The sequence below is a fragment of the Haematobia irritans genome, chromosome 4, assembly GCF_050003625.1.
Source record: "Haematobia irritans isolate KBUSLIRL chromosome 4, ASM5000362v1, whole genome shotgun sequence".
Lineage (NCBI taxonomy): Eukaryota > Metazoa > Arthropoda > Insecta > Diptera > Muscidae > Haematobia > Haematobia irritans.
Genome location: NC_134400.1, coordinates 196,062,367 through 196,087,354, shown reverse-complemented (window position 1 = coordinate 196,087,354; position 24,988 = coordinate 196,062,367). Strand labels below are relative to the sequence as shown.

General features: G+C 38.1%; 1 protein-coding gene across 3 annotated transcripts in view; it reads left to right on the top strand.

Moving 5' to 3' along the window:
• Positions 1-24,072, top strand: part of dikar (CECR2 histone acetyl-lysine reader dikar) — a 48,637-nt gene extending 24,565 nt beyond the window's left edge. For all 3 annotated transcript variants that reach the window (XM_075307403.1, XM_075307402.1, XM_075307401.1), the window contains exons 8-10: positions 1,721-1,845; positions 1,918-7,628; positions 18,090-24,072. In XM_075307403.1, the coding sequence (XP_075163518.1) occupies positions 1,721-1,845; positions 1,918-7,628; positions 18,090-20,669 (8,416 nt within the window). In that variant the 3' untranslated portion in view covers positions 20,670-24,072. The remainder of the gene's footprint in view (positions 1-1,720; positions 1,846-1,917; positions 7,629-18,089) is intronic.
• Positions 24,073-24,988: the final 916 nt, after the last annotated feature.

The window sequence follows — 24,988 nt, the reverse complement described above, 5'->3', positions numbered from 1 at the left end:
AAAATTTTATATAGAAATAAAATATTGACAAAATTTTCTATAGAAATAAAATTTTGACAAAATTTTCGTTAGATATAAAATTTTGACAAAATTTTCGTTAGATATAAAATGTTGACAAAATTTTCTATAGAAATAAAATTGTGACGAAATTTTCTATAAAAATAAAATTTTGACAAAATTTTCTATAGAAATACAATTTTGACAAAATTTTCTATAGAAAATAAAATTTTGACAAAATTTTCTATAGAAATAAAATTTAGACAAAATTTTCTATAGAAATAAAATTTGGACAAAATTTTCTATAGAAATAAAATTTTAACAAAATTTTCTATAAAAATAAAATTTTGACAAATTTTTGTATAGAAATAATATTTTGACAAAACTTTCTATAGAAATAAAATTTTGACAAAATTTTCTATAGAAATAAAATTTTTACAAAATTTTTTATAGAAATAAAATTTTGACAAAATTTGCTATAGAAATAAAATTTTGACAAAATTTTCTATAGAAATAAAATTTTGACAAAATTTTCGTTAGATATAAAATTTTGACAAAATTTTCGTTAGATATAAAATTGTGACAAAATTTTATATAGAAATAAAATTTTCTATAGAAATAAAATTTTGACAAGATTTTCTATAGAAATAAAATTTGGACAAAATTTTCTATAGACATAAAATTTTGACAAAATTTTCTATAGAAATAAAATTTTGACAAAATTTTCTATAGAAATAAAATTTTGACAAAATTTTCTATAGAAATAAAATTTTGACAAAATTTTCTATAGAAATAAAATTTTGACAAAATTTTCTATAGAAATAAAATTTTGACAAAATTTTCTATAGAAATAAAATTTTGACAAAATTTTCTATAGAAATAAAATTTTGACAAAATTTTCTATAGAAATAAAATTTTGACAAAATTTTCTATAGAAATAAAATTTTGACAAAATTTTCTATAGAAATAAAATTTTGACAAAATTTTCTATAGAAATAAAATTTTGACAAAATTTTCTATAGAAATAAAATTTTGACAAAATTTTCTATAGAAATAAAATTTTGACAAAATTTTCTATAGAAATAAAATTTTGACAAAATTTCAAAATTTTCTATAGAAATAAAATTTTCTATAGAAACAAAATTTTGAGAAAATTTTCTATAGATATAAAATTTTGGCAAAATTTTCTATAGCAAATAAATTTTTGACAAAATTTTTATATCAAATAAATTTTGACTAAATTTTCTATAGAAATAAAATTTTGACAAAATTTTCGTTAGATATAGAATTTTGGCAAAATTTTCTATAGAAAATAAAATTTAAAACAAAATTTTGACAAAATTTCTATAAAAATTAAATTTTAACAAAATGTTCTATAAAAATAAAATTTTGACAAATTTTTGTATAGAAATAAAATTTTGACAAAATTTTCTATAGAAATAAAATTTTGAAAAAAATTTTCTATAGAAAATAAAATTTTTAAAAAAATTTCTATAGAAATAAAATTTAGACAAAATTTTCTATAGAATTTTGTAAAAATTTTAGTTCTATAGAAAATTTTGTCAAAATTTTAGTTTCTACAGAAAATTTACTTATCATGCTAATTGGAGTATTGAGGGTAAAAATCTACTAAATTAAACGGTTGTTAGGTTAGATATAGCGGCATCCCATATTATTTTCCTAATTTTCCTATATTGCTTTTCCTTGTTTTTTTTTTTTTCAGACCTATGGATCTTCTAAAGATGGAGGATAAACTGGATAATGGAGAATATCAGAAATTCAGTGATTTTCGCAATGATTTTAAATTAATTGTCAACAATTGTCGGCTGTATAATGGCAATGACAATGGTAAGTTCATATTAGCGGTTTTAATTATTAAACAAAAGTACCCTAACCGATAAAATTTGTGCATCTTTGTAGAATATACTGAAATGGTAAATAAACTTCAAGAGGCCTTTGACAAAGCTACCAAAAAATATTTCGATCATCTCTCCGATGATGATGAGGATGATCCCAATTTAAGTTATCCAGCGGCAGATACAAAAATGAATGTATTCCGTGAGAAATTTTTCAATAAAAAGGCCAAAGAAAGGGAGAACCAGGAAATGGCCAATAAAAAGAAATCCAGTCATAAATCACAGGAACGCAAAAGCAAACACAATCGAAAAGAGAAATCAAAAGAGGAAGTCGAAACCAGTGATGATGAATCATCGGCCCCTGTGATGGTACAAAACGATATGGATGACTGTAATGAGAATCGAGAAGATCTCGAGGAAGAAAGTGATCATAAAACAAACAAAAGGAAAAAGAAAGACAAGGATAAAAAACGCAAGAAAAAGTCAAAATCCAATAAAAAAGGCGATAAATTAATGCATTCCGATGATGAGGAAGGTGGTCAGGTTGAAGATATGGATGTAGATAATGAGGATATGGCCGATGATTTGTTGGAAGAGAATAGAAACTCATCGAAAAAATTGAAAAGTTCTAAGGATTCTTCAAAGAAGGATAAGAAATCCAAAAAATCTAAATTGGGTAAATCGAAAAAGTCCTCTAAGAAAATACCAAAACCCTCAAAAGAAAAAGCAGATGAATATGATTTTTCCGAGGAAGAGAATATGTTGGAAATGGAATCGGAAGAGGATAATGACGAAGACGAAAGCTTTGAAGTGAAGACATCCACGAAGCGAGGCAAAACTAAAGCAAAAGAATCAAAGACACAAAAATCAAATCAAAAGCGCAAGAATTCAGGGAAAAAGAAAGACAAAAAACCCAAGACCAAAACGAAAGGCAAACAGGCCAGGCAAACATCCAAAATGTCTGAATCCGAGGAGGAAGAGTCTTCTTCAGATGACGATGACCGACTTAAGTCAGATCTTGAGGAACCCGAGGAAGACCCACCGCCACCACCACCTCAACCTCAGATGGTGGCAGCATCCAAAGTCGCCAACAAGAGAAAAACCTCTATACCCACATCCAATGATTTGCCTCCACCAGCCGTGGCTGCTTTGGAAGCTTCCGCCTCGGAATTGGAAGAAGAAATACACGATGATGATGACTCGCGTAGTATGTCACCATTTAAAGTTGATCTACATAAAAAATACTCAAAAAGTGCCCTTAATGACGATCTATCGGAGTTGTTGACCACAGTTAAGAAAGTGCAAAGCACCACCACCAGCTCCAGCACAACAGCAGCATCAAATGTTTTGCAAGATAAATATGATGACTCCGATAAGGATGATGAAAAATCGTTATCTAGTCATAATAGTTCCATCGAATCCAGGGAACCTTCACCGGAACCGCCCAAAAGGAAGTCGACGGGAAAAGCAAATAAAACGAACAACAAAAAGGAGAAGGAAAGTAAACGCAAGAGATCCAACTCTTCCACACCGCCGGCCAAGGAGAAAAAGAAAAAGGACTCGGAAAAAGATGCAGCAGCAGCTGCTGCAGCTGCCGAACAAGCAGAGCTGGAAATGCTTCTACCTTTCCTCGATAAATATGAACTCATAAAATATCGAAGAAGTCGAGCTTTGTTGAACCAGCAAAATTCTACTGCGGCCGAGGCAAAACCCACAGCTAAATCTACAAGTTCTCGCAAAAAGGAGAAGACCACAGAAGTGGAGAAAACACCAGATAAGCCTGAAACAACAACTCGCGGTAGAAAATCACGAGATAATACCAAAAAGGCAAAAAAGAATCTAGAAAAATCCATGGAAATTGAAAAGCCACCAGCACAAGAAGAGGAACCATCTCCGCTAAAGGCAATGGATAACAAAAAAGACCCAGAAAAAGCGAAGAAGACTACGGCCATGGAAGTTGAGGATGAAAAGAAATCTGAGGAAATTGTTAAAACTGAAGATGAAGTTGTAAAAGTTCCACATGTAGATGAAGATAAGAAGTCTCCAATCAGATCAGCTGCAACTTCGACAACGACTTCTGGGGACATCAAAGAGAAAAAATCACTGACGGTAGACAAACTACCACCCAAGAAGAAAGAGAAACTGAAGGCATTTGTTAAGGAAGCCACACCTCCTTTAGAACCAACAACAGAGAATGTTGAGGCCAAAAAGCAAGAGCCGCTGGTAATAGCCGAAGTTCCAGTGGAACCACAAAAAATTGAAGTCAAGGTTGAGGTTCCAAAGCCACAGCCACCCCCACCTCCCAAAAAAGCTTTACAAAAGAAAGCCACCACCAATACGGGCTCCAACAAAAGAGGCTCCAATAAAAATAATGCTGCCACCAACGCCAACGCCAAAGCAATGGCAGCAGCTTCAGCAAATTTGGAAGCCTTGGATGTGGAAACAGAACAGACACTTAAAGACATAAATCGATGGCTGGAACACACGCCTAGATTCTCAGAGTTCTCATCTGCCTCGAATTCGCCTTCACGTTACATGATGGATGACGATTTTGATGCTACCATATCAGCAAAATTGGCCGAACCTTCTAGCACCAAGGATGATCTAATGCCTGTAAAACTGCAAGAAGCATTCGATGAATTGGTGGCCGACAACAATTCCTCTTCCGATTCGAATTTACCAAAGAAAGATATACTCAATGAATTATTGCCCACTTCGGTGGGAACGAGGGCCACCTCACCACCCCATTCAACCACATCGGGCCACTCGGTGGGCAGCACTTCGGTGAATGCCTCATCAAATTCATCATCAATCAATGCCCCCTCGATTGCCTCATTGAATTCGGCGGCTGTTGCCAATACCCCGCTTTTGATACCACCTCCCACCACGATAGCCCCCTCGTTGACCACGGTAACAATGCCAAAGCCAAAGGAACCTTCCACGACTCAATTGCTATTGCATCCTCCACCGCCTCCTCACATAAAAAAACAAATGGCCAAAGAAGACAAACGCAAGTCGTTGAAGGAGAAATTACAGGCAGCTTCCAATAGTCGGCGAAAAGACAATTTGTTGAGGACCATAGATCGTCTGCAGCCAGGTAAGGCCAAAGGAAATCTAATACAAAATGTAAATAAGCCAGAGGAGTTATTTGCTTTGGGACCCTCATCAGCTGTCAAACCTAAGGAAGTGAAGAACGCTCTGATTGTTGAGACGGCAGACAATGTACCTAAATTAAGTTTAGGATCGGTTATCAAAACAGATGATTTCTCGATGGGCTCGAAACCTTCGTTCATTGATGAACTGGCCAGCAAGACAGTAAGCAGCAAGGGAGCTTTAAGTCCCGCCTTGGCTCCAGATAAGGATAAAGACGGTGAGGAAGTGGCGAAACCAAAGGACAATGTCTTGGAAGGATTACTGCCTTTTCCCAAGGTTACATCTACAATGGCTGAGCCATCTTCATCTCTGAATACGGTAAAAGATGGCGAAAACAATGGTGCCGACAAAAAGTGCCTCCCCGAAAAACCCAGACCCTTTGAAGCTCTCCTCAGTACATCCTCAACAGGAAAGAAAGCCAAGGATGATTCGGCAGCCGCGGCAGCGAATGATGCAAAATCGGCTAAGGAAAAACCAAATCTCAGTGCTTGGTTTAAGGCTTTTGGGGCACCGAAAAAAACCAAAAAGTCCGAGGAGGATGAGAAACAATCACAACAGCAACAGGACAGTAATGAAAGTAATTCGGAGAAATCTCACGAAAAAACTTCGCTTTCCTCACTATCCATGATCAATCATCCCAATAGGAGTCCAACCTCCAACTCTTTAATTGGAGAGACATTCCCCTTGCCATCGGCACCACGTCAGCGTAAGGCAAGTACGGGTAGCACCATCTCGGAAAGGTCTAGCTTTAGTCAAGATCCCGATTCGCCCCGCATTACCATAGAAGATCGTTATGGGGCCTACAATACCGGAAGTTATACATCACCCATAGGGGCTTCACCCATTGGAGCTTCTCCCATTATGGTTTCTCCCAAGCCCGATGAAATAACTAAACCTGCATCACCCTATCCCCTAAATGGTACAATCAAAGTGAATTTCTATCAAGATACAACCACGAAGAGTAGTCCGGATAAAAGTTGCAGTCCGCGGGAAATGCCTTCGCCATATCCACAGTATTCACAGCATATATACTCGTCGGCCTCGTCTCCCAATGTTTCAACGCCCGAGCTGAGTGGTACGTCACCTTACGGTGGGGCCAATAGCTACAATCCATCCGGATCAGAGGCCTCCAAGACACCTGTTTACTCTTCCACATCACCTTTGCCCAATCTCTACGATCAATACAAACAGCCAAGATCCCAGGAATCGGATTATAATAGCTCTATGAGTCCAAGTACTCCCAATCCACATTCGCCTTATCAACAACCACAAAATTCACCATATGGCACACCGCATACAACGCCACAAGCAACTCCTCAGCCACATCAGAGTCCTTACCATCCACCCAATTCACCATATCAACAGCCACAACAATCACCGTATACAGCAACCGGCGCCAATGTCCCTACAAATACAGGCAATAACGCCCATAGCCCGGCTCACACACCAGCCGTGGGATCAGCAGCGTCATCCAGTGTCCACTCACCACTTAATCAACAGCAACATAGTCCCTTGCCAAATATGGACTCTCCGGCTTCATCAGCGGCTACACAACCACCAACTCCTTTGGCTCATTCCCCTGCAGAACAGCAGCACTCACCCTACCAACAACCAGTGATGTCTCCTTACCAGCAACAACCGCCAAGTGTAGGTTCTGTGCAACAACAACAGCAGCAGCAGACTCCACAGCCACAGCCGCCCAGCTACAGTCAAACATCAATAAATTCGGTCACCGCCAGCTATAACCCATCAGCAGTGGCCACTTCCTTGGGTGGTTATGGTAATGACGCGAATAAGAACCTGCATCAGCAATCAATGGATGAACCAACTCAGCAACAACAACAACAACAATCTCAGACCTCAAATATTTACTCATCCAAAATGGATGCGCCAACAGGGACGGCGGCCGGAGTAGATGCATCCAATGCAAATCTCGCTCAATCTATGAGTTCATCAAATTCAAATGCCTATGTTCCACCACCCTCACAACAGTCCCACAAGAACGATGTCAGTGGCCAACAGTCAGCAGCTGCTGTGGATGCTTTAAGGAATCTATTCAGTCCATCATTGTTGACGAATAGCAATAGTAATTCGGCCCATTCCAATACCAGTTTGTCCGATAATAAATCCAAAACAACACCAGACTGGAGAGATTGCGATAGCCAGCCATCTGCTAATGCTCAGAAACAGCAACACCAACAACAGCATAGCAATCTGCTAGCACAATTAAATCAACAACCACAGCATGCCCAACAACAGCAATCCTTAATTTCGAAGCCCACCTATCCCACATATGCCCAATATCAAGCTGAAGCGGCGAGTAAAATGGCATCATCTGATGATTTGAGTACAAAGGAAACTCAAAAGTCAAATATGGCATCAAATGCAGCAGGGACGAGTGTAACCAATGCTGCAAATGCATCAGCAAACAGCAACACTAACAATTACGGTATCAACTCCAACTCCAACAATAACAGTAACGCCAACAACAACAACACTATGTCGGGTTGCTCCACATCGAGTAATAGTGGGGATATGGCAGCGTTCATGCAACACATGAACCAGCAAGTGCAAGCTCACAAAACTTCGCTAACATCAACGGCGAATACACAGCAACAGCAGGTAGGTTCATGTAATGTATCCTCTTGGTCTTGGCTTGCTCCGAACTTATCGAAAAACTTTTGTTTTTTAACTTCCATTGAGTTCGCCTCTTCAGTTTTTATCTTCTTTGTGGCACCCCATGAAAATGGACCTCATTTTTATAGTCAAGTGCGAACCGTGAGAAATCTTTTGGTATTTGGTCGAAACTAGGATTGAACCCATGACCCTTTATATGCAAGTCGGGCATGTTAACCATTGCACCATACTGGCTCCCAAAATCGGACCACAATATCTGCTATTGCATTCCGGTAGATCCCAAAATCGTACCTTAATATCCAGGGCTGTGGAGTTGAGTCAATTTTGCTTGACTCCGACTCCAACATTTCTTATTAGCCTCGACTCCGACTCCGGAGTCGACTCCAGGTGGTGTACCTAAATCTCATTTTAACAGTATTCCAATTGTAATTTTAAGATGTAGTGTTCCAAAAATAGACCGATATACGTATTCTATTTTGTCATATGTCCAAAAGAACTCTAATTATACTTTTTGATACGACTCGACGACAAATCTCAGCATTTTAGGGATGTAAAGAGCTCTACATTTTAATTTCAGGCTCATAAATTAAAATATGACACAAGACTATATAGAGACCACATAAAAATATGGGTAGATAACAACAATTTCTAGAATATGAATTTATAACAAGTATATACGGCCGTAAGTTCGGCCAGGCCGAATCTTATATATATCCTCCACCATGGATTGCGTAGAAACTTCTATGAAAGACTGTCATCCACAAATTTCAACTCACATGGTTGTTAAATATCATATAATACCACCACATACCAAATTTCAACCAGATCGGATGAATTTTGCTTCTCCAAAAGGCACCGGAGGTCAAATCTGGGGATCGGTTTATATGGGAGCTATATATTATTATGGACTGATAGGAACCAATTCCTGCATGGTTGTTGGATACCCTATACTAACATCACGTACCAAATTTCAACCGAATGGGAAGAATTTTGCTCTTCCAAGGTGCTCCGGAGGTCAAATCTGGGGATCGGTTTATATGGGGGCTATATATAATTATGGACCGATAGCGACCAATTTTTGCATGGGTGTTTGAGGCCATATATTAACATCACGTACCAAATTTCAACTGCATCAGATAAATTTTGGTCTTCCAAGAGGCTCCGAAGGTCAAATCTGGTGATCGGTTTATATGGGGGCTATATATAATTATGGACCGATATGGACCAATTTTTGCATGGTTGTTAGAGACCATATACTAACGCCATGTACCAAATTTCAGGCGGATCGGATGAAATTTGCTTCTCTTAGAGGATCCGCAAGCAAAATCGGGGGATCGGTTTATGTGGGGCTATATATAATTATGGACCGATGTGGACCACTTTTTGCATGGTTGTTAGAGACCATATACTAACACCATGTACAAAATTTCATCCGGATCGGATGAAATTTGGTTCTCTTAGAGGCTCCGCAAGCCAAATCGGGGGATCGGTTTATATGGGGGCTATATTTAATTCTGGACCGATATGGACCAATTTTTGCATGGTTGTTAGAGACCATATACTAACACCATGTACCAAATTTCAGCCGGATCGGATGAAATTTGCTTCTCTTAGAGGCCTCGCAAGCCAAATTTGGGGGTCCGTTTATATGGGGGCTATACGTAAAAGTGGACCGATATGGCCCATTTGCAATACCATCCGACCTACATCAATAACAACTACTTGTGCCAAGTTTCAAGTCGATAGCTTGTTTCGTTCGGAAGTTAGCGTGATTTCAACGGACGGACGGACGGACGGACATGCTCAGATCGACTCAGAATTTCACCACGACCCAGAATATATATACTTTATGGGGTCTTAGAGCAATATTTCGATGTGTTACAAACGGAATGACAAAGTTAATATACCCCCATCCTATGGTGAAGGGTAGAAAAACACAAAATTTCAACAAGTAAGGAAAGTCTAAAGTCGGGCGGGGCCGACTATATTATACCCTGCACCACTTTGTAGATCTAAATTTTCGATACCATATCACATCCGTCAAATGTGTTGGGGGCTATATGTAAAGGTTTGTTCCAAATACATACATTTAAATATCACTCGATCTAGACAGAATTTGATAGACTTCTACAAAATCTATAGACTCAAAATTTAAGTCGTCTAATGCACTAGGGTGGAACACAATGTTAGTAAAAAACTAGGAAATATTGGTATTTTGACCATTTTTGTCGAAATCAGAAAAACATATATATAGGAGCTATATCTAAATCTGAACCGATTTCAACCAAATTTGGCAAGGATAGCTACAATGCTACTTCTACTCCCTATGCAAAATTTCAACTAAATCGGAGTTAAAAATTGACCTCTGTGGTCATATGAGTGTAAATCGGGCGAAAGCTATATATGAGAGCTATATATAAATCTGAACCGATTTCAATCAAATTTGGCACGCACAGCTACAATGCTAAATCTACTCCCTGTGCAAAATTTCAACGAAATTGGGCCAAAAATCCGGCTATTAGAACCATATCGGGCGAAAGATATATATGGGAGCTATATCTAAATCTGAACCGATTTCAATCAAATTTTGCACACTTAACTGCACCACTAATTGTACTCCTAGTGCAAAATTTCAAACAAATTGGGCCAAAACTCTGGCTTCTAGGACCATATTAGTCCATATCGGGCGAAAGATATATATGGGAGCTATATCTAAATCTGAATCGATTTCAACCAAATTTGGCACGCATAGCTACAATGCTAAATCTACTCCCTGTGCAAAATTTCAACCAAATTGGGCAAAACTCTGGTTTTTAGGACCATATTAGTCCATATCGGGCGAAAGATATATATGGGAGCTATATCTAAATCTGAACCGATTTCAATCAAATTTTGCACACTTGACTATACTACTAATTGTACTCCTAGTGCAAAATTTCAACCAAATTTGCTTCTCTTAGAGGCCTCGCAAGCCAAATTTGGGGGTCCGTTTATATGGGGGCTATACGTAAAAGTGGACCGATATGGCCCATTTGCAATACCATCCGACCTACATCAATAACAACTACTTGTACCAAGTTTCAAGTCGATAGCTTGTTTCGTTCAGAAGTTAGCGTGATTTCAACAGACAGACGGACGGACGGACATGCTCAGATCGACTCAGAATTTCACCACGACCCAGAATAAATATACTTTATGGGGTCTTAGAGCAATATTTCGATGTGTTACAAACGGAATGACAAAGTTAATATACCCCCATCCTATGGTGAAGGGTAGAAAAACACAAAATTTCAACAAGTAAGGAAAGTCTAAAGTCGGACGGGGCCGACTATATTATACCCTGCACCACTTTGTAGATCTAAATTTTCGATACCATATCACATCCGTCAAATGTGTTGGGGGCTATATATAAAGGTTTGTTCCAAATACATACATTTAAATATCACTCGATCTGGACAGAATTTGATAGACTTCTACAAAATCTATAGACTCAAAATTTAAGTCGTCTAATGCACTAGGGTGGAACACAATGTTAGTAAAAAACTAGGAAAATATTGGTATTTTGACCATTTTTGTCGAAATCAGAAAAACATATATATAGGAGCTATATCTAAATCTGAACCGATTTCAACCAAATTTGGCACGGATAGCTACAATGCTAATTCTACTCCCTATGCAAAATTTCAACTAAATCGGAGTTAAAAATTGACCTCTGTGGTCATATGAGTGTAAATCGGGCGAAAGCTATATATGAGAGCTATATATAAATCTGAACCGATTTCAATCAAATTTGGCACGCATAGCTACAATGCTAAATCTACTCCCTGTGCAAAATTTCAACGAAATTGGGCCAAAAATCCGGCTATTAGAACCATATTAGTCCATATCGGGCGAAAGATATATATGGGAGCTATATCTAAATCTGAACCGATTTCAATCAAATTTTGCACACTTGACTATACTACTAATTGTACTCCTAGTGCAAAATTTCAACCAAATTCGGCCAAAAATCTGGCTTCTGGGGCCATATTAGTCCATATCGGGCGAAAGATATATATGGGAGCTATATCTAAATCTGAATCGATTTCATCCAAATTTGGCAAGCATAGCTACAATGCTAAATCTACTCCCTGTGCAAAATTTCAACCAAATTGGGCCAAAACTCTGGCTTTAAGGACCATATTAGTCCATATCGGGCGAAAGATATAAATTAAATATATTTAAATTTAATTAATTTTTTAAAAAAAGGTTTCGCAGCCTTCACGGCCTGCGAACTTTATTGTTTCAAGTTAAAATCAGAACTAACTTAAAACTAAACATCAATAAAACTTATTACTTAAAGAATATTTGCTGATGTAGATGCATTGTTGCACACGCCGGTCGAGTTACGTGGGAAACTGCATGCACTTCGTTTCCCTAGGTTTCGTTGACACCGTTGTCAGGTATTCTGCTGACGCTATGTCTGTTTGGCTGGCACATGTTGATGATGGTATTTGGTAGTGTTAATATAATATTTTGTTATTTTGGTGCAATGTTAAATATAATATTCCTTAACTTATATATGGGAGCTATATCTAAATCTGAACCGATTTCAATCAAATTTTGCACACTTGACTATACGACTAAGTGTTATGTTTGTACAAAATTTCAAGCAAATCGGTATAAAACTCTGGCTGCTGGGTCCATATTAGTGCATATCGGGCGAAAGATATATATGGGAGCTATATCTAAATCTTAACCGATTTCTTCCAAAATCAATAGGGTTCTATTCTGACCCAAATTAGGAATATGCGTCAAATTTGAAGGCGATTGGACTTAATTTGTGACCTAGACTTTGATCACAAAAATGTGTTCACAGACAGACGGACGGACGGACAGACGGACATGGTTATATCGACTCAGGGACCCACCCTGAGCATTATTGCCAAAGACACAATGTGTCTATCTCGTCTCCTTCTGGGTGTTACAAACATATGCACTAACTTATAATACCCTGTTCCACAGTGTGGCGCAGGGTATAAAAAATAATTAGGCTTCCAGAAGTTTAAGAAGTAAAATCCTACTATTGCTCTGTATAGGCATTTTATAAAAAATAAATCTGTATAAAAAAGGAAAATACACAAAAATCAAAATGTCGGACTAATCAGATAGAAAGTTTAGGAATTTAGAGGCCATTTATTTAATGTAAAGAATTTCGAGTGGCTTTGATGAAACTTTCTCCCAAAAGACCGCCTCAGATGGTACGTTAGCAGAGGTTTAATTTAAAATTACAGCTTCCAAACGCATCGGGTGTATATGGAGATAAAAACCGCAATCGAATCTAATTTGTCGAAATATTTCTTTAGTTACAAAGACATGAGATGTTTTTCAAATTTTGTTTCCGGCTCCGACTCCAGCAAAATCTTCAGCCTCTGACTCTAAGACTCCGACTCCACAGCCCTGTTAATATCCATTTGCACACCCTCCGTTATTGCCTGCAGGGATGTGCTGTGGTACGGCAATTTGAATGGGATCTCGATGTCTGGATCTGTCTATATCTATACAACCAGTCCGTCCAACTCACCCTTCCATCTATCTCTATATTAGTCATTTTCCATTTCCCTCAAGAACGTCTTGATTGCATCTAGACTGTCCTCCCCATTCTCCGGCATCTGCCCCTACTTTATAGTTTCATCGCCGTCATGGCTTCTTTGCCACTGCCAACGTCAGCTCCGGCTAGAGAGAAGTTCATCAGGGATGTCTTCAGGAGGGTGTGCTGTGCAAAAGATTTATGCCTGCGGGTCGGGTCGGATTCCCGACATCCGTCTATCCGAATTTCTCAAAAGATTGTGGGCTACGATTTGGAACCTCTCGAACGCCAAATGGGCGAAGTCCCTTTAGTGTTGGCGGCAAACTCCACTGGACGATACCCGCGCATAGTCCTCCGGAGTAACAGAATAGCGGACAAACATCGTTCTTCCAGAGAAATGAACGTTTATGAACTTTGGTAAAGCTAACTGGGAGCTATTTACATCGCTAACAGAGTACGAATTTGTCACTGCCAACGTCAGCGACGGCTGAAGTGAAGTTCTTCAGGGATGTCTTGAGGAGGGCGAATTTCGACATCCGTCCATCCGAATTTCCCCATGGAGCATCAAAGTTGGCAGATAAGAGGGAAGAGAACCGGAAAGTGGGTCCAGCTGATCCCATAAGCTAGTAAAGTGGCGCAAGCTTTTTACATCGCTAACAGAGTACGAATTTTCCACTGCCAACGTCAGAGCCGGCTGGAGAGAAGTTCTTCAAGGATATATAATATATACCAGCGTGTCGGATCACCGACATCCATCGATCCGAATTTTCCTATGGAAGCATCAAAGTTAGCAGATAAGAGAGACGATGTGAAGTGGACCCAGCTGAATAATGCCGCAAGCAGTTGAAGGGGTCAGATCTTGGATCAAAAGGTTGTGGTGTACGATTCGGAACTTGAACCCCAATCGAAAAGAACACATGTCCACTTCGTTTGGACGGCGTACTCGTGAGGACGATGCCCACGTAGAGAATTCTGCAGACAATTCGTCGAGCATAAGGGTGTCGCTAGGTTCCTGACCAATACCTTCAATGTTTGCCTCGACACTCGAAACACCAGATATCTGTTCCAGTTCTGAAAACAGGCACATATTAAAGACTCGTATCGACCGATTACATTTCTTACCTCTCGTCTGCAAGCTGTTTTACTGTCCTACTTGGCAGAACGTCAGCATGGTTTTCGCTCGGGCTGGAGTACGATACAAGCGTTGTGTAAATTAATAGCCAACATTGCAGAGGGATTGAATTCTAAGAGGGCGCATAAACGTTTCATTATTATATCACTTGACAGTCTTATGAGAAATTCAGAAGAAGAGCATCTTCGCCAAGGAGGAATAAACAGGGCGTACATCAAGTCGGTGTACTGCGCCCTCCTTTTTAATTTTTACTTCGCATGAGCTCCACTTCCCCATCAGATCTCCACCTGATATCCTATGCGGTTGACTGTTCCACAGACACAACAGGTAGAGGCATCCAGGAGCTTGAGGTGAAGATTAATGACTACCTCTTTGCACTTAGGGATTTATTTGTCAGCATTAATCTGAAAACGATTCCTGCGTATCGTCCCCTGGATTAACGGAATAAAGGTTGAGTTACATATCGTGCGTTAATTCGTGCGTTGATGGAAGGGTTGATTTTTTCTGTTTGAAGCACTCCAACAAAAATGTTGCTTTCAAAGAGAAAATTCAATTCTTCAATCAACTGATGCATTAACGCATGGTATGTTACTCAACCTTAAGCACCGATATCCCAGATAAAAGAACTTATATGAACTTTGGTAAAGCTAATCGGCTGAACAGAAGTTCTTTAGGAATGTCTTGAGGTGAGCGTGCAAAAGATGTATACTAGCGAGTCGGATCGCCGACATCCGTCCATCCAAATTTCCCCAGCTGATCCAAATAGCAAGAAAAGTGGCGCAAGCATTTAGAGGAGTCAGATTTGGGATCCAAAAGGTTCTGGTATACGATTCGAAACTTCTCGATCCCCAAATGGAGAGACAACATCTCCATTTCATTTGGGTTGTAAATTCTGGAGGACGGAACCCGCGTATCGTCGACCGTAGTAACAGAATAGCGGACAAATACTGTTATTCCAGCGAAAAGAACGTTTATGAACTTTGGTAAAGCTAATTGGAAGCTCTGGAAGCTATTTACTTCGCTAACAGAGTACGCATTTGCACTACAAACGTCAGCAACGGTTGGAGAAATGTTCTTCAGGGATTTTTTGATGAGGGTGTTAAAAAGATGTGTACCAACGAGTTGGATCCCCGACATCCGTCCATCCGAATTTCCCCATGGAAGCAAGAAAGTTGGCCGATAAGAGGGACGAAGTGAAGTGGATCCAGCTGAAAATTGGCGCAAGCATTTGGAGGAGTCAGATCTTGGATAGAAAAGGGAGCCACCGTGGTGCAATGGTTAGCATGCCCGCCTTGCATACACAGGGTCGTGGGTTCAAACCCAGTTTCGACAAAAAAAGTTTTTCAGCGGTGGATTACCCCATCTCAGTAATGCTGGTAATATTTCTAAGTGGTTTCACTGCAGCGTGGAACGTCATTCGGACTCGGCTATAAAAAGGAGGTCCCTTGTCATTGAGCTTAACATAGAATCGGGCAGTAGTCAGTGATAAGAGAGAAGTTCACCTCTGTGGTATCGCAATGGACTGAATAGTCTAAGTGAGCCTAAAATAACTGGCTGCCACTATACCTAACCTAACCTTGGATAGAAAAGGCTGTGTTCTGCGATTCGGAAACTCACGAACCCCAAATGGAAAGACAAAATGTTCATTTCGTTTGTTCGGCAAACTCCGGAGGACGATACTCGCGTAGCAAATTCTCTCTGAAAATAATTCCTCGAGCACCCCCAGACAATAGATCGTGCAAGCAGAGAGAAAAAGTCATCAGCCAGGCCCAGATCGGTTGGCTACGAGGATGTTGAAGCACAGAGGATATAATGACGCTAAGCTAAAATCAGATATCTGGAAAATAGGAAGGAAACCAGTATAGCAGGCACATTTAAAGACTCGTATCGACCAATTGCTCCCCTTTTTTTCTCGTTGCGAAGATTTTGCAAGCTATTCTACTACCCTACTTCGCAGAACATCTAATGTTAGTAGAATGGTTTTGGCTCGGGCAGGATTCCACCACAGGGTTGCAGAGGAATTGAATAGTAAGAGGACGCATAAACGCTCGAGTCTCATACCATTGGAGTCGACTATGGAAACTTCCCTCCCTGATAATCTTAAGAGATTGTTGGCAAACTACATGGTTGGCAGACAGTCTTATGTGAAATTCATAAGAGGAACATCTTTGCCTAGGAGGAATAAAAGGGTGTACCTAAAGACGGTGTACTGTCACCCGTCTTTTTTAACTTTTAGGTGGCAGGAGCTCTATTTCCCCCATCACCTCATATCCTATGCTGTTGACTGTTCCATAGATACATCAGGTAGAAACATCAAGGAGCTTGAGGAGGTGATTAATGACTACCTCCCTGTACTTAGGAATTTCTTTGTCAGCAGGAATCTGAAAACGATACCCGCGTATCGTCCTCCGGAGTAACGGAATTACAAAAGATATATATCTTATAATGAGGATTAGAATCAATAAGAACTTATATGAACTTCAGTAGAGCTAATTGCGAGAGAATTGTGAGAGAAGATCTTCAAGGATGTCTTGAGGAGGACGTATAAAAGATATGTCGAATCCTCGACATCCGTCCAACCTAGTTTTCCCATAGAACCATCAAAGTTGGCAGGGAAGAGGGCCGAGATCGGGAAAATGAATCCAGTTGCTCCCATTAGCTAGAAAAGTGGCGGAAGCATATGGAGGAGTCAGATCTACGATCCAAAAGGTTGTAGTCTACAATTCTGGATCTCTCGATCCCCAAGTGGAAAGACAACATTACCATTTCATTTGGGTTGCAAATTCTGGAGGACGGAATCCGCATATCGTCCTCCGGAGTAACAGAATAGCGGACGAACATCCTTACTCCAGAGAAAAGAACGTTTATGAACTTTGGTAAAGCTAACTGGGAGTTATTTATCTCACTATTAGAGTACGATATGCGACCAAGTGAAGTGAAAGTTGCGCAAGCATTTGGAGGAGTCAGATCATGGATAAAAAAGGCTGTAGTCTGCGACTCGGAACCTCTCGAACCCCAAATGGATAGACAACATTTCCATTTCGTTTAGGCGGCAAACTCCGGAGTACTATATCCGCGTAGCGAATGTTTTTTGAATACAATTCGTCGAGAATCCCCAGACAATATATCGTGTAAGCAGAGTGAAAACGTCATCAGCCAGGCCCACGAAGATGTTGAAGCACATAGGAGAGAATGGCGCTTGGTTATGTTTGCCTCACCACGAAAAATCAGATATTTGGAAAATGAAACCAGGACACATCAGGTGGAGACATCAACGAGCTTGAGGTCAAGATTAATGATGGAATTTGAAACTCTCTGCTCTTAAAAGGACGGTAACCATTTTCACATCGTGGACCAAAGAAGTGAACCTGGAGCTTGTTAACCACTTTTGTGGCCAGACTATCCCCACCTGCAAGGGGCTGGGGGATGCTCAAATGTAACCTAAGGTTCTTGATTTGTTCCTTTTTTTTGAAAGCATGGTGAAATGGTTGCAAAAAATGTTGTCGGTAGAAACAAGATCCTGAAGGCATTGACTTCAGGATCATCTTTCTCTCAACATCTTGAATCTTATCGCCGTCATGGCGTCTTTGCTTTTGATCTGTATATCTATAGGTCTAAAAGCCAGTATTCCAAAGCTCTGTTTGAAGTGGACTTGATTTCTTTGGTTATGCCGGACACTTTTTTTCGTTTTTTTGTCATTGTAATACTTCTCATCATATAAACTATTTTTCTTCTCTCATTGTAGTCTCCTTCCACACAACAACAACAACAACAAAATCCCTTAAAACGATCAAGTGATGATTTACTAGATATGGAATTTAACGGCAACACAGTGAGAAAACAGCAAAAATGCGAAGAATCTTCGAATGTTCGATCACAACAAAGTGGACATAATCATCAGCATACACAACAGCAAAGTACACTCTCCACGCTGCTTTCACAACCGTCAAGTGGTCAATCCACACAATCACAAGATCATCATCATCAACAGCAGCAGCTGCAACAACAACATTTGAGTAAATATTCTCAATTATTCGATACATTTTTGGGTTCAACGGCCTTTAGCAAACATCTGAGTAATATTGCACCAGAGAAAGCCTTTGCCATGTATAATCATGCAGCATCGTTAGGTTTTCCCAAGGACTATACCAAAGAATTACAATCACATCAACAATCTCAACAGCAGCAGCAACAACAACAGGGACAAAAATCATCAATGCAAAGCGAACAAAATAAACAGCATATGAACTCAGCCAATAGTAATTTGATGCAACAGAATGAGCAACAGACAATGCAACAGCAGCAGCAACAACATAATATACAACAGCAACAGAGTAAAACTGCTTTGGATCTATTAAAATCTGGTCAGAATTATGGCCAAAATTCGGGATCGAATAATCTTATGCAACAACAACAACAATTGGGTCAGCAAAAGTCTTCAGATGCCTTACCATTGAATATGTCCAATACAGACAATACCTATGGAGGACACCAGCAGCAACAGCATCATCATTCTATGCAACAACAACAGCAACAACACAGCCTTTACGGTGGTGGTAATTTGAGTCAATCGCAAAATCCCCAACAACAGCAACATAATCAAATGTCATATGGACAACATCAGACACAACAGCAGCAACAACATTCCGCCAATAGTGATAAGACAAGTACGACCAGCTCTAGTTCCATGTCATCCACCGGGGCTACCAATCATGATTCCAACTCAAATTCAAATTCATCCATTGCATCTAGCAATGCCCTATTGAGTGCAATGACTGCTTCACATCATCTCTCTCACACCCATCATTTATCGGCTTATAATAAGCCTACACCACCACCACCTCCCACACAGGCCTATAATAATCCTGCAGCATCCCTACTTCATCCTTTGGGTGATCCATCGTTAATGGGTCTTACAAGTTCTGCGGCAGCGGCGGTAAGCAATTACTATGATAAAACTATGCCTCCAGCAGCGCATACCTATAGTTCGGCAGCAAGTGCTTCGGCCAAGGGTCTCTCCACAGCGGCAGCTGCTTCTCAATTGTATTTAAATTCAATGCAAGCAAGTGCAGGAGGAGGGAGTAATACCTCGAACTCAGTGGGTTCGGGAGCAAGTATTTATGGTAATCCTCATCAAATGCCTACAGCATCGGCAAATTATTTGCATAATTTAAGTGGTGGTGCTGCCGCATCAGGGGGAGGGAATTCCACGAATCCTGGCAGTAGTAGCAATAGTAGTGTAGCTTCGCAACAACAACAACAGCAAAATCATGTAGAACATCAAAAACCAGCTCCCGCTAAACGTGGGCGAAAGAAGAAGGCCACAACAATAGCGGCAGAACAGGCAGCAGCTGCAGCTAAATTGCAACAACAACAGCAGCAGCAGCAACAAGCCCACCAACAGCAACTGCAACAGCAGCAACAACAGGCTCACCAACAACAGCTGCAACAACATCAACAAACGCAATCCCATCACCAGCAACAATCATCCCATCATCATCAATCTCAACAGCAACAACAGAATTTACATACATCCCAATACAACAATCCTGCTTCATCGGCTGCCTCTGCTGTATCCACGGCCCATCAATTGCAAGCCTTGCAAAGTTTCCAACTATATGCTGGCCTAAAATCCACGGGCCTAGGTTCACCTCTTTCCACATCTAATTCATCATCACAAGCCGCTGTGGCATCGCAAAACTCATCCTCGGCCGGCAATAATAATAATACCTCCGTATCTACATCAAGTGCTGCTTCTGCGGCCGCCTTAGATGCTGCGGCAATATCATTGAAGACCGCCGCTGGCATGGTACCTGGTAGTGCTTTTAATTTTGGCCATACAGCCAGTACATTGGGTCTATATGGTGATCAGACCGGTTCCAGTTATTTAGATCAATTCCGAGATGCTCCAAATCCCTACTATATGCCACCTGCTCCCGCCCATCGTAGTAGCACTGCATCGTCGAATGACACAAATGCCTCGGCAGCGGCCATGGATAAGACACAGGCAGCTCTGAGTCCAGCCGCAGCTGCTGCCAATCCCTATAGTTTTCTAACCTCAACAAGAACCACACCCTATAGCTTTATGAATGCTGCATCACAATTGGATGCTGCCAATTCACAATTGTATCAGCAGTACTTACGTCGTGATGATTATCATACACGTATGATGTCATTCCCCTCTCTGCTGACAGGACCGGCTAGTGCTGCGGCAGCAGCTGCTGCCGCTGGATATGGTCAACCACCACCTCCCACAGCCTATAGACCATCAACTTTGGGTATACCCAAACCCTACGATGCTGCAAATCCTCGTTCATGGTTCTAGCAGTGCGCCCAAAATGGGCAATCTTCAACGGTAGCAGCTTCATCACTAGACGGTGGGGATAATTCGGATCATATGAATCAAATAATGACTTCAGCAACTTCGGCAGTGGAACAACAACAACAGCATATACAACATCATCAGCAAACCGAAGATGCTGGTAATACATTTGCATCGTAAATGTCGAGGCTAGTGGTGGATTATGCCTTCGGCATAATGCCGATTGTTTGTTTTGGTGGAAAGCCTCGCATAGAATGTTGCAATGGGATTTCAACGCTGGTCGTAGGAAAATGGTTTTTGTTTTTGTAAGTAATCACAGAAACCCCCAACACCCCTCTCTTCACAAAAAAAAAATACATATTTTAAAGTTAACCCACAAACATATATATATACGTAGTTGCAGCATATGACGAGGAAGAGTTTGATTATATTTTCTAAAATTTGAAAAGCCTAGAAGAGCAACAATTCTTGATACGCTTATACAGATATTCACTTTTTTTTGAAAAAATGTTATTTTTTTTTTTGTAAATATTTCTTTGGTTATTTTTTGAAATGGTCTAAATTCTTCTGAAATAAAAAGGCATATGGCCAGATGTCGTTCATATGGCTCCAAAGAGAAAATTAAATCAAGTCCCCCCCATAAAGATTATACAGATACACAGAAAAATATTTCACGAAAATTTTTCCAATAAAAATTTTAATTGAGTTTTAAAAAATATTCAATTAAACATCTAATTCTAACAATTTTTTAATTGAAACAAAAATCAATCACGAAAATTAATAGTATCAATTAATTTTTTAATTGGATCAATTGATTGAAGACAAAACAATTTTTTTTTTTGTCTTCAATCACGAAATTAATTGATCCAATTAATTTTTTAACTGAAATGTCTTCAATCACGAAATTAATTGATCGAATTAGTTTTTTAACTGAAGTGTCTTCAATCACCTAAATGATAGTATCAATTAAAAAATTTATTGAAAGTACATTAAAAAACGTAATTGATCAATTTAAAACTATTAATTTTTGTGATTGATTCTTATTTCAATTGAAATTTTTTTTTTGAATCAATTAAATTTTTAATTGAATATTTTTTAAAACTCAATTAAGACTTTAATTAGAAAAATTTTCGTGATTTCTTTTTTTTTCTGCGAAGCAGCAAAAATACTGGATGTCAGCAGTAAAATTTTTGCATTTCATTGTTTTAAGATGTTACCCATGGTATTTAAAAAAAAAGACAATTTTTTGTTTATTTCAGCAGACTTCTTTCTGTTGTGTCTTTGGTTTATAAAAAATGTTAACAATTTTAAAAAGTCGATTTTTAACTGAATTTTAGCCATAATAAAAACAGGTGACTCTTTGGCATCTTTAATTTTCTTCCACTTATACGCATTTTCAAGAAGCTCCATTGGCTTAACTTTTAAATTGCACTATGGACATATATGTCATCTTGTATATATATATTCCATATGCCATATAGAAATTTAAATGCTGAAAATTTTTCAGTTAAAGTTATTCGGATGAAGATATTTGTAATTTCCTTTATGTTAACTGGCAGTTAGAGTCTAATGGAGGCACATGAAAATTATCGTTAAAATGGAAACGCAGGGCTCTTCGTTACACAAAGAAACCTCTCAGAAGTGGACACCCAGTTAGAAATTTAACTGCGGAAATTTTTTTCAGTTAAAGTTAATCAGAGAGAAGATATTTGTAATTTCCCTGGCAGTTAGAATCTAGCGAGGCCTCAGAAGTGGACAGCCACTTTCACCTAAATTTTGTCCATATTTAAGAGGTGGCTACTTTTGAGAGTTTAATTTCAATGTGTCTATCGAAAATTGACCAATTGTGAGATTCATCCACTTTTCAGAGTGTCCATGTTTGACTGTATACAAATTCATCCGATATTAGGGACGGATTTTTCACAATATTCAAAATTGTCGTTCGATCAATAGATTTTTACGATTGTCCAAAAACAACTAATGGAACTTCAGTATAGTAACAATCATATCGAGAAATCGCATCTCAATATTTGGTTTTGTTTTTTTTTTTTTTTTTGTTTTTCTAAAATTAACAGCCTGTTTCTGTATGTCGAACGAGATCTATCGATCGACTGAAATGCATAGAAACAGCTGATTTATGGTTATAAATTCAGCTGTTTGTTTCCATTTCAGTCGATCGATAGAGCTCGTTCGACATACAGAAACAGGCTGTAAGACAATAGTTATTGTTGATCACATGAGGTAGTCAAATGTAAAAAATCTCTTATTCCATGTTCACACTATGATCGAAATCTCGTTCACACTATGCTCGCTGGAAAATTTTATTAAAATTATAATTTGTGATTGTCTCAATATTTGGTTTGTTTTTTTTTTTTTTTGTGTTTCTAAAATTAAGACAAAAGTTATTGTTGATCACATTGGGTAGTCAAATGTAAAAAATCTCTTATTCCACGTTCACACTATGATCGAAATCTCGTTCACACTATGCTCGCTGGAAAATTTTATTAAAATTATAATTTGTGATTGTCTCAAAATTAGGTTTTGTTTTTTTTTTCTAAAATTAAGACAAAAGTTATTGTTGATGATAAAATCCCTTATACTACGTTCACACTATGATCGAAATCTCGTTCACACTATACTCGCTTCGAGATTTGAATATTAACAAAGCAAAATATCAAATGTCAAAGAAGGAAATTTCCTGAGCAGAGATTGAAGCCGCTAATTTTAGCCGCCGCCGACCCATTTTTGGCAATCGATGCCGACGTCGAATATGTCGACTCATCTCGACCCAAATGTAGCCGCCAATTAATCAAAAATATTGATTTATATCAGAAAAAATTGTTAATAATTGCTATTTATTTTACCAAAATTATCAACTCTTCACCTAGTATCAATTTTCTATAATAGTTTTATAAAAATGTTGAATGAAATGTAAATTTGTTTGCAATATTTGTTGTACAACTAATCTTATTACAATTCGGCTAACTTCAAATTGATTTTGGGTAATGGTGCGCCGCCGAATAGACAAATTTATATCGATTTAGCCGTCAAGCATCCGCCGCCGCCGGAAGCAAAAATTTAGTGTCAGCCGCCGCCGACGGTTTGGTTTCATTTTCTGCTCCTGAGCATTCGTTGAACGAATTGTTAATTAAATTTTAAAGACTTAGCACCCATATACAAAAACTTCAAGCGTACTTTTACCAAATAAATTATTTCGATAAACAGTCAATAAATTGTTTAGCATATGGGCATAATCGTTTAACGATCAGATGAGAAATTACAAATTAGGAAGAGCTATTGCAGAATTTTCTATGGAAAGCAGACTCATCGAACTTATTTTATATAATTTTAAGTTTAATAAACTAACCAAGGATTTATTTTATGACATTTTTATTAAAAAAAATAACATTTTTATTCAAAAAAATAACATTTTTATTCAAAAAAATAATAATAAAATTAAAATGATTTTTCTCATGATTCAACTATTCAAGGCGGAGCATTACAAACAGCTGATTACATCAAAATTTATTTAACAGTTTGAAGTATTTTGCTTTGTAAGTCTGCCAGGACCTTGGAATAGTTGAATCATGATTTTCTTTCCAATTTGTATTTCCTCTCTAAATAAGGCTCAATTTTTTGTATATTCCTTTTTTCTGGATATATCGATTTTTTTTAATTTGATTTTTGTAACACTCAATTTTTCCAAGTGCAATTTTTGAACTGAAATTATTTTAAATGTATTTCACAAATAAAAAAACAAATTTGTAAGAAAAAAAAATAATTATTATTATAATATTTTTCTTCAATGCATTACATATGACAAATAACATTTGACGGAATAAAATCCGATAACATTGTTTTGTTAGAGTTATTTTATAAATACACACATATAGTATAAAAAACGAGAAGAAAATAAAACATATACATGTTTAAAACACAAAAATTAAATTAATTTTCAACTCATATTTAGTTTAAGCAGATTAATATTTTATTATTTTTTCGTTATTGCTAAAGAAAATACATAGTTATAAAAATAATATTACAAAAAAAAAACAAATACAAATACAAGCATACATTACATGTATAAAATATATTTTTTAGATTTATAGTCATAGTATTTAGTAAAGGAAAATAACCAAACATTACAAGATTTAGCTACTATATAGTATATATGTATACATATATATTTTCTAAGAGATTGCAAGAAAACAAAAAACAACCAGCAAAACTACAACAAACTCATATAATTTTTTTAATGTTAAGTTTATTATAATAAAAACAAAAATCAAATAATACAATACAAAACAAAATGAGTACTATTA